The 11,727-nt window shown below is 38.2% G+C and overlaps 1 protein-coding gene across 1 annotated transcript; it reads left to right on the plus strand.

The window, feature by feature from the left end:
- The first annotated feature begins 562 nt into the window (after window positions 1-562).
- LOC114468883 (nuclear factor interleukin-3-regulated protein-like) lies at window positions 563-3,329 on the plus strand. The gene is made up of 2 exons (XM_028456018.1): window positions 563-860; window positions 1,621-3,329. Exon 2 carries the CDS (start codon window positions 1,681-1,683, stop codon window positions 2,860-2,862), a length of 1,182 nt encoding a protein of 393 aa, XP_028311819.1. The 5' UTR covers window positions 563-860; window positions 1,621-1,680; the 3' UTR covers window positions 2,863-3,329.
- The last annotated feature ends 8,398 nt before the right edge of the window (window positions 3,330-11,727 follow it).

Consider the following 11,727-nt stretch of genomic DNA (forward strand, 5'->3'; position numbering starts at 1 on the left):
GCCCTAGTTTGCACTTCTACATATACAAAAAATTCTTAATTTGTAAGAAACCGACAACATCCAAGCTATAAGTGACCAATATTGGGAACTTTACTTTAAATTTCATAGATTTTGTGATCAATTTCTATTTAATTATGAGAAATATTTAGTCATATTTTGAGGAAAATTAAAGGATTTTGTAAGGATTTAATGATTTAATTATAAAAATCGACTGCAATCATGCGATATAAGCATCTGGAAGAAAAAAAATGGCACATGCAAATACTGTTGAGTTTCATTTACACAATGATTCATGTTTTGTGTGTCATTTTTATTTTCTCCTGCAGGCCAAATTGGATGTTACTCAGGGCTGGATTTGGTCCCCGGGCCTTGAGTTTGACACGTGTTTTGGGGAGAGTTTTTCTGTCGGATGGGCTGGGGCAGAGACAGGTCAGATGATGATGATGATGATGAACGATGAATGATGAATGATGGATGATGATGATGTGTGAGCTTTCCTCTGGTTGTGGGCGGGGCGGTGAGGGACAGGAGGCGGTCCCACAGACGCACACTAAACAAGGTTCACGCGAGGATAGGTCCCGTCCCGAGCTGAACTTGACGTTACAAATACAAGCGTCGGCTTTCCAAGTGGAGCAGAGTGGAGGCGAGTCACTGTAATATTAAGTAACACCTCAGAGCGGGATTGCAGCGCTGAGCAAACACACACACACACACACACACACACACTGGCAGAGAGAGACAGACACCACAGAGCAAAGACGCATAGTCCACCTCAGGCTTCAACTGAACGAGGACGCGTTTGGAGACGTTGGAGACGCGTAAAAGCGCACCGAAAAGACAAATTGGACCATTACTTTAAGGTAAAAACTCACTTCTTCTTCTTTTTTTTAAAAACACAGTTTATTATATCCTAACATCTCAGCTGTTATGAAATGTTTGTAGTCACTTTAAACGTATCTTACGCCTTCATTTTAACCTGATTTTGTTTTAAATATATATTTAAATCCTTACTGTCTTTGACGCTTTTTCGTCTATTTAAGACCGCGCGCACAAACACGCACATTTATAGCCTACATAGGCTGTATACGTACAAAACCAGCACGTTATCTTGTGAGCTGTTACACAAAGATGTATTAGTCAGTGTGACGATGCTGTTTTGTGGGTCAGATCCAGCTCCGTCTCCATCAGATATGTAGAGCACCCGATCACTGTGTCATAACCACGGATGAACCTGCGTCTTTTATGACGTGATTGTCGCTACAAAAACTTACAGCATGTTTATTTCATGTTTATTTCTAAAATACTGATTATATATATGTATGTATGTCTATATATATATATTTATTATTTCCGTGAGTTGGTAAATTATTAGGGTTTGTTTTGGTTTTTTGTTTTTTGCATTTGAAATAGTTTTTTGTGCACTATTCTTAAACAGTTGTTGGACTGTGTGTTTCCACCTCACATCGCGTATTATTCAACTGATAGTTATCATGTGGAGGTTATGGTACAAGGTGATCCCGTTTTATTACAGCTGTAATGGAGTTGCATAATATTCTGTTGTAATGGCTCTTGCGTAACTCCTAAATCCCCATTTTTTTTGCTTCTTTGTTTGGCCACTAGGTGGTGGTGTTGCTACACCCTGAGAGCCTGAGAGTTCAGTGATTTCCCAGCAACGCTTTAATGAACTCCATGATGTTTGAAGAAGGGAGCCAGGAGATGAGGGAGCACCAGGATGGGGCTATTCTTCATGACATGGAGCCAGTGGCTTCAGGAGCCACAGCTTTGACCTTCACCGATGAAACCGTGTCCATCCTGACCTCCAGCAATCTGCTGGCCCGCTCCTTGCTGGGCCGAACCTCCGCCATCAAGCGCAAGGAGAGCCCCTCGTCCTGCATACGACGCAAGCGTGAGTTCATCCCTGTCGATAAAAAGGACGACGGCTACTGGGACAAAAGGAAGAAGAACAACGAGGCGGCGAAGCGTTCCAGGGAGAAAAGGCGCGTGAATGACATGGTCCTGGAGAGCCGAGTGCTGGCTCTGTTGGAGGAAAATGCTCGTCTGCGAGCGGAGCTTCTGGCCCTGAAGTTCCGCTTCGGCCTGGTTAAAGATCCCTCCAATGCTGCCATTCTGCCTCTCACCACGGCCCCACATCACAGCACTCAGAGTTTGCCTCCTCACTGTTACATCCACAGAGGAGAAACAGGCCTCCAGACTGCCGCCGTGCCAAATCACAATAACAACCAGACAGGACAGCTGGCCTCCAGGAGCTCCAGGGAAGCTGGACACCTATCAGAGGACTCTGGGTTCTCCACACCAGGAGGGTCCAGCGTGGGAAGTCCAATTTTCTTTGATGATCGGCTCAGTGATCATGAGAAATCATCCCCGCGGCGTGGAGAGGAGCCAGCCTACGAGCTCCAACCTTCCCCGGAGGACGTCAATAACAGCACTGGACAGCGAGGTTTTAAACCAGACCAGGAGGGGATGAAAAACCTTCCTCACAAGCTTCGTTTTAAGACTCCAGGATGTGGTGACGGGGGGGATCCTGCGTGGGATGTTGGCGTCAATGCCAGAGGAAGCCCAGCACTGAGAGAGGGCATCAAAGGACTGAGCGGTGGTGAAGCTGGGGCGGGGCACTGCAATGGTTCCTTTCTTCAACAGCTGGAGGTGGCAGAGGAGAGTCAGCATGTGAAACAGACGTCTCAGTGCAGCCCGTCCACAGGCGGACAAGGCCTCCAAGGAGTGGGCGGAGTCAAGGATCGCAGCGAGAACACATACCTGAAGACTCAGCTCAGCTCTTTGAGTGAGGAAGTGGCTCAGCTCAAGAAGCTTTTCACTGAGCAGCTCATGGCCAAACCGCACTGAGACTTTAACCTCCACAGCATCTAGAAATGAATCCATCACAGTCCACGCGTCTTATTGTATCTTACTGTATTTAGTGTATTTAATGTCTTTAAAACTCATCTTTTCATCTGCTTAGAAGTACTCGTCTATCTGTACTAGAGATGAGTGTTGTTCATTTCTTGCGCTGTGAGTAGAGAAACACACTTGTGTGCATGTTTACAACAGCTTCACCACCATTTAGACACAAAAAAAACATCTGCAGGTTGTTAAAACAAAGTGATGGAGTTGAGGTTTGTTTATAAAACCTGTGGACACGAGCAGAGACAGATAGTGACTGAGCACCAACTAATCAAGTTACTTGGAACATCCAATTTTCGTGTTTGAAAAGATTTTTTTCTGTCTTTACGAAGCAGGTGATGTCATGGATATCACCCACTGTCTGTGTGTGTGTTTTCATATTTAAATAAACACATTTGATGCATTCAGAAGTTGAGTTTGTGTTCATTGTTTCCTTAGGATATACTGTGATTTTTCCTTTTTCGAAACTGATCCAGAACCAGTATATTGATCCGGATCCGTCTCCGAACTTTAATGGAATCGTCCACGGTGTGTGGTCTATCTTTGGTTACATTTTTGCCCCTAAAAGTAAACAAGTAAAATGACTCCAAGAAAACATACAAATGACAAAAGAATACACAACTATAAATATTCAGAGAATTACAAAATAGATCACAAAAATACACAAATTTACAAGAATAAATATACAGAAAAATTAACGAAAATGACTCAAACACAAAATGACATTGTGTACTATAAATACTATATATATTACAGATACAACCATTATTCCTAAAATGGAGAAACTTGGATTTCTCCAATTTTGAATCTTGATTTTGAATAAATACATGTGATTTATTCAAAATCACATGTATGTAAATCCATCCTTTCTTTTTTTTTTTTTTTTTTGCGTGAATACTTATTGAAAGTAATTTAATTATAAATTACAAATTAAATGCCATTAAAATTTGGATTCAATTCAATCTCATTCATATTGCACACATTTAAAGAAACAAATGAGCAAGAATTAATGCTCACCAAAAGAAGCAGACAGTGAAATTGTTCTGCTACATTTTAGATTTATGCATTTGAAAAATAAAGGTAAATTCCCAAAAACAACTCTCGAGAATGTATTGTTGATTTCAAATCCTCCAGGCAGAGGTTCCTATATATGCAGTTTGCATGTTCTTAATAATAATAAATAATGGCTTGGATTTATTTAGCGCTTATTTTTTTCTCGAGGAGACTAAAAGCGTGTCACAGAAACCGTTATTCATTCACACCAGTCACTCACATAGTCAAACCAGTGGTGGCAAGCTACAATGTAGCCACCACCACTGACCACCACCAACATTCATGCACAATTCATAACCATTCATACAAGGCAATGTGGGTAAAGTGCCTTGCCCAAGGACACAACAACAATGACTCAGATAGAGCTGGATTCCAACCCCCAACCTTTCAGTTACTGGACAACACACTCTACCACAGACCACAGTCGCCCATTGAGTCGAGTTAAACTAGTTCCCCTCCCAGTCCAAAAGCATGCAAGTTAATGGTAGTACATCTTAAATCACTGTTTCTCAACTGGTGGGTCGGGACCCGAAAGTGGGTCGCGGACCTTTACTGGGTGGGTCACGGACAGCTGGTCAAAAATAAATAAATACCAAATGCCTCTCATGTTGGACTTGTCTTTTATTTTGAAATAAACTTTTCTTTTAACAGGCATGCTGTGAAATGCATGTTGCACAGGAAAATATATACATTTATGTTTTTCAAAAAGATCAAATATGTTGGTTTTCAACAGCAATTTGCAAAAAACTAAGTTTGGTTGGTAGAATTCTGATTAAAAAAAAGGTTGTGATTTAATGACCGTGGCAAAGAGTGGGTCCCAGGGTGAGACCAGTTGAGAACCCCTGTCTTAAATGATGTCTGACTGATCTGAATATGTTTTGATAGAGTTTTCTTTCTTCTTTTTTTTAAATTAGTCAGGCTCAACTTTTTTTTATTGGACAAAATGACACACAATGCAGAACTAAAGTGCTAATGCTGGGATGAAAAGCAGAACATATTATATAGATATTGGAACCCTTGAGGATTTCAGTTTCATTCTGACAGCTTCCTGTAATTGTCCTGTTATGTAAGCTCACTTTCTGTTCTGTTCCTGTGTGTTGTGTAAATGCTCACCATTATATGAACACTCAACAGGTTGAATAAGTAATATTAAGGTGTGTTCCCAATGGAAAGGACTTAGTAATGTGGAAAAAATAAGTAGGATAGTTTGACAGCTGCTGATGGATGGAATCCAGTGGAGCTACAGTATATATCAGCAGACTCTGCAGGCGCCATCCACACAGACATACTGTCAGCAGACTTGGGTGTGTCGGCACTTACTTAACAGGTCAATTACAGACATTTAAACAGTTCCAGCAGAAATCGCATCCATGAATATGATGCAACAATAATTTGGATTATGTTTCTCACGTGTCTGGTTTAGTCGTTAATTAAGTAGGCCATAGACATTACAGATAAGTGATGGTTTATGCATCATTAAGACACAAATGAGGCTTGTGCACAAAACTAGAAATATTTCTTCCTAATAAATGTTGGAAAACCAGCTGGAAAAAAACATTTTTGGCTCAAGTACCCCCCTTCCTCTTATTTCTGAATCCAAGTACCAGTTTGTACCCTTTATCCAACTACAACATTTCACTCAGAAGAATGTGGAAATTGTGCACAATGATGGAATAAATGAGCGATAACAGACATTTTAAATAATCTAATTTTGTAAATAAGTGGAAAGACATTATTTACTGCCTCCTAAATAGATTTATTTGTATAGTTTTTATAATTTACGTTCATCTCCCTCCTGGTGTGGGACCAAGACTGACCCTTGTATTTTCAGTTCATGCTCTAATCTGGATAATTTCTATCATGATTGTGTGTCTTAGGTGTCATTTTTTTGTTTTTGGTGTCATTTTGTGTATTTTATCGTTGTCTGTTCTCTTTATTATTCAGTACATTTGCCACTTATTTTGTTTGTTGTCGTTTTGTGAGTTGCTGGTAATATTTAGTATGATCACAATTAGAGATGTAACGATTAATCGTAAGGCAGTTAAAAATCGATTTATAGGTATCACGGTTGATATCGATTTTCTGAAAATTGAATCGCAGTACTTTTTAACCAGCAGAGGGCGCTATCCACAAGTGTAGGCGGCGGGCGGAGTCTGCTAATACTTTCTTTCTGGCTGCCTTCTACTCTTAAATATGTTAATAAATGATTCATTACCCCTTTAGCACCTAAATAATATCTGTAATATTACTTGAATATCTGTAAAAGTCACTTTTTTCTATTAGCTCTGTCTGCTAGCATAGCTTCTCTTCTTCACTGCAAGACATCTGCATGCCAACCGACCACTGTGTTACCAGCGCCCTCTGCTGGTCCAAACAAATATGACGTAAATCAGTGTAATCACGTTTTTTTTTTTTTTTTTTAAAGTCCAATTGTTAAGGCACAAAATACATTTTCAGTTGCACTTTTAAAAGAAAAAGAACTATTATGCAGTTTTGCATTGTTTATTATAGAACCAGAATTTAAATTAATAGGCTTCATTTTCATTTGTATTATTCCTTTATTTATTTCATTCAAGATTTATTTTTAGTTAAATTGCATTTTTTTGAATTGTTTATCAAGGAATTCTTTTGACAATGAAAAATAAAAGGAAAATAGTACAGTATTTTCTAGTTTTTTTCCCCAAAAAAAAAATTTGTCTACAGTCCCATTTTGTAAAATAAATCGTGAGAGAATCGTATCGTGAACCCAGTATCGTGAATCGAATCGTATCGGGAGTTGAGTGAATCGTTACATCCCTAATCACAATGTATGATCACAAATAAAAACAAGGCTCAGATAATATCACAAAAAAATAGGAAACTAATATTACTATTTTTTACAATATATATTCGACACAATGTTTTATACATGCACATCAAACATATATACACATACGTACACACATATACACACATGCATACGTGCATATACACATACACACACATGCATGTTCATTGCTTTATATATCATTTGGACAGTTTTGAGTTGGATTTTTAAATCTGGGGTTTTTAAGAATAATGTATTTCTGTGTTCCCTGTGTTCTCCGTTATGAATCAGTGTGATGGCACTTTTTTTGCATTATGAATAACAGTTGGATGTTAGTTCTGTACGTATTTATATGTACAGTAACTCAAATAAAGAGTTTGTGGCATAAGAAAAGTTTACAATGTTCCTTAATGATGTAAGTGAGGCCTTCTGTTTAACCCTGCTGCAGGTTAGCAGAGAATGAAGAAAAAACATAAACATTCACCACATCTAAAATCATCTTTTTATTTATTTATTTCTAAATAAATGTGATTTAGCTCAGAGGAAGATACTAACATTTATTCAGTGTAGAAAATGTCATTATTGTTTTATTACTAAAGGGATGAAACCTGTGTATTTTCCTGCATATCATTTTTTAAAAGTTATACATCAATCCATTAACCCTCTGAAGTCCACGGTATGATTTTAACTTTACAGTATATCTCACCATAAAAATGGTTGAGCTTGCAATGAATGATATTTGGCATTATTCTTTTCAGCACAACATTAGCTGAATTAATTTATAGTTAATTGTTCATTTTGACATATTGTATTAACACAAAAACACCAAATCCGAGTAGGAAAAAAAATTGGGTCTTTTTACTGTGAGAACCACAAATATGTTTAACAAACCGATTTGATGAATACAAATATAAAGTGTAATTATCCAAAAAAAAAAATGTACAATTTCCCAAAAAAAGATATAAGCAGCAATTTACATAAAATGCAGGAAATGCCTCACATTGCAGTTATGCTATACCCTAAAAACTGCAAAAAATATGATTTTTTCAGCAGATTTCACCCCTTACAGAAGCTGGATATGAAACAAACAGATTATTAAGTGCAGGTGGATCAGGCTGCACATTGATTCAGTGTTAATATATTATCTTTATATTAATATCCTCAAAAAAATTTTTTATATGCACCCCTCCTTTCCCCCATTTTTACAGTAGTAGGATGAAGCCTGTTGCTAGGCAGGCAGTGCGACAGTTGCCATGGAAACACTGGAAAGGGGGGTAGAATGAAAATGTTGGGTTGGGGGGGGGGGGGTGGAGGCAGAAAGGATGAGGTGCCAAACATGGATGTGTGTGTTTATGTGGGGGGGAGGGGGAATGGGGATATATTCCAAGTTCAAGCTCCTCCGGCACAGTTTTCCTCCTCCAGCTGAACGAGCAAAACAAAAGAGATGCAGAGGAATGATCAGAGCTCATCACGAGGGTTACTCTCTAATAATGTGGAGCAACTGAGATCATCCTCTGGGAAAAAAAACACTTCACTTCAGGAAGGATCAAAGACCAAGCAGCCAAATAAAGAAATAAGTGCATGGCCTGCCTCATACAACCTTTAAGAAACCAAAGAATCCAATTACGCACAATCTATGATCTCATATAGGAGAAAAAACCAACACATGCCGCTTTTGTGTGGATGATGAAGACAAAGGAGGAGGAGGAGGAGGAGGAGAAAGAAGAGGAAGAGAAGGCTTGGAGATATCATGTAGAAATGCAGACAGCACCTTCCAGGCTCGCTTTGTCAAAATGAAAACCCTGTCAATTATACATACAGCACTGTACATTCATGAGATACTGAGCAACATCACTGTACGGGGAAGGATTTCTATCTGAAAGTGTGAATCTGCTTATGTATAAACTCTGAAATAGTCAACAGGCCATTGTTGATACAACGGTGGATTAGACACCTATTTCAGGAAGGGTTGTTTGGTTTTCTCTAATGTGGCTCTAATATCATCACTATCTCACTAATCAAAGCAAGGCTCTTAAAGGGATCCTCCACTTTTTTTTTTTTTTTACAAATGTGGCCTAAAACCTTTGAAATGTGCTTATTAGAAAATCTATGCCTAGCAAGGATGTAACGATTCACTCAACTCCCGATACGATTCGATTCACGATGCTGGGTTCATGATACGATTCCCTCACAATTTATTTTACAAAATGGGACTGTAGACAAATTATGACTGAAACACATAGAAAATATTGTACTATTTTATTTTTATTTTTCATTGTCAATAGAATCCCTTGATAAACTATTCAAAACAATGCAATTTAACTAAAAATAAATCTTGAGTGAAATAAATAAAGGAATAATACATATGAAGAAGAAGCCTATTCATTTAAATTTTGGTTCTATAGCAAACAATGTAAAACTGCATAATAGTTCTTTTTCTTTTTAAAAGTGCAACTGAAAATGTATTTTGTGCCTTAACAATTGGACTTTAAGAAAAAAAATCCAGTCTGCAATGTATTTATGTCACATATTTGTTTGGACCAGCAGAGGGCGCTGGTAACCCAGTGGTCGGTTGGCATGCAGCTTTTCAAGCAGTGAAGAAGAGATGCTATGCTAGCAGACAGAGCTAATAGAAAAACGTGACTTTTACAGATATTCACGTAATATTACAGATATTATTTCGGTGCTAAAGGGGTAAGGAATCATTTATGAACATGTTTAAGAGTAGAAGGCGGCCAGAAAGAAAGTAGTAGCAGATTCCGCCCGCCGCCTCAACATTTGGACAAGAGAAAGATAAATATATAGCGTTAAAAACTGTTTAAAAAAAGTATTGCGATTCAATTTTCAGAAAATCGATGTGAACCGTGATACCTATGAATCATGAATCATGACTAAGTCACAGTTTTAGAGCCTGTGCGCCACCATGTTGAAATGACGTCATTGATGACACGAATCGCACGATATGATAATACTGCCATTACCGATATATTGGTTAGAAATTAATCTACGATAATCTATGACATAACAAGAAAAAAAAAGATTGATCTCTGAAAGACAATGAATTAAAAAAGTGTCCTAATGAACAGTGTCACAATTTAGTGCAACATTTCTGTAAATACTGTAAGTGTCAACATACCAATGTAAACAAATAAGCATCTCCAATAGTGCTTTCTGTACCATTATAGCTCAATATTCCAGTAAACAAAATACTGGTTCCTTCAACAAACTGTGATAAAGTTTCTGTGAAGTCCTACCTGCACATTTTAGTGAAAAAGCAGAAAAGGTTTTGAAAGTAATAAAAATAAATCTTAAATCCAAAAAAATTAAAAATAAATTAAATCGATACTTAGCACGAGCATATCGATCGTGCGAAAAATATCGCTATATACAGTATCACCGTATCGAGATATTGTCACACACTTACTAAAGACTGCGAAAGCTAGTAATGTTACAGCTTTAGAATGTAGTTTTGTTGTGTGTTTGGGTGCCAGAATAGGAGGAATAACGTTAATGGATGTAAATGTAAGTTTCATAGGATTCTAGCGGACACTTGTGCTCAGAAAAAACAAAGACAATTGTGGTTTTGCCTCCAGGCTAAGCCCCGCCCAACAAATACTGTACATCACAATGTTTACAAACAATCAAATGGTCTATAGGAGCGAAGCATTCAGAATCATTTAGCAGCTTTTTCAGTCAAAATGACAACTTGTGCTGCTTTGGGTTGCTCTAAAAATCAGTCATAGTTAAAAAAAGTTGACGTAAACCTCTTGTTTACTGAAATTTTTACACAAAATCAGTGAGCCGAAAAATCTGTGACCGCAGGGTGCGACAGTTCCAACTCTGCTGTTTCATACGTGGCATGAAGAAGAGAAGAACAGCAAAAAATATGCATAATTAAACCAAACTTTCCACCATTTCTGACAAGAACGCTGGTTCTTCAACTTGAACAAAATTCAACTTGGGTCGGCATTAATGCCTGTATTTACATTGCTCTTCCACGTATAAATTATTTTAAGGCACCGCCATTATTAAAGCAATAGGAAACTAAACTTAAATTTACGTAAATGTCCTTAATTGTGGGACTATTTTTTAAATTTTGTGGAATACTTTGAGGAAAATTGCAGGGGGTTTTTTTTCCAACAGCTTGAGACTAAATATTACAACATGTGATATAAGTGCAGGAAATACTGTGGAGTTTTATGGAATTTGTGTCTTTGGAGGAGGCTGAGATATCTACAACTGATTAGATGGTAAGTGATTTATCTTTTTTTCTGTTATTTTGACTTTCTGCGGGCAAAATCAGATGCTCTAAAGGGCTGGATTGAGCTCCTGGGTCTTGAGTTTTACAGACGATGTAGATGCTGCAGTCAGAAGCAAAGACCCTTCTAATCTGACACGGACGGCCCAGGATTCAACTTATATATATGGAATTTGTATATATATATATATATATATATATATATATACATATATAGGCCTGGCTGAGCTGGAGGGATTTAGAAGTAGATGCTCAGGTTTTCTGGGTCAAGTTTGGAAATAAGTTCCTTGGTTTGAACACGTGCAGGGAAGATATGAATGATGTAGATGGAAACAAATAATACTAGATTCTTAGGAATGAAAATTACTCATAAATGCACTGAAGATGTGGGGATGTGGGGGTGGGAAAAGGGAAATATGTTGACCCAGGAACAGAGGATTCACTTATTGCCTTAATTCCAAGTCTTTGATGCATTAACGTTTTCTAGGATCACAATCACAATGTTTACTGTCTGTTCTCCTTTAATTCTCACTCACTTTATTACGGATTATTACACACCCTCATCTGACCGGGGCTGGCCCGGTTCCTGGTTCCGCCCCTGTTGGGTCACCCCCGCCTGCAAACAGGGAGAGGGCGGGGCCGAGAGGGAGAGAAAGAGAGAGAGAAAACGTGACTAGGCACCCAAAGCGTC

The sequence above is a fragment of the Gouania willdenowi genome, chromosome 8 (genome assembly GCF_900634775.1).
Source record: "Gouania willdenowi chromosome 8, fGouWil2.1, whole genome shotgun sequence".
NCBI lineage: Eukaryota > Metazoa > Chordata > Actinopteri > Blenniiformes > Gobiesocidae > Gouania > Gouania willdenowi.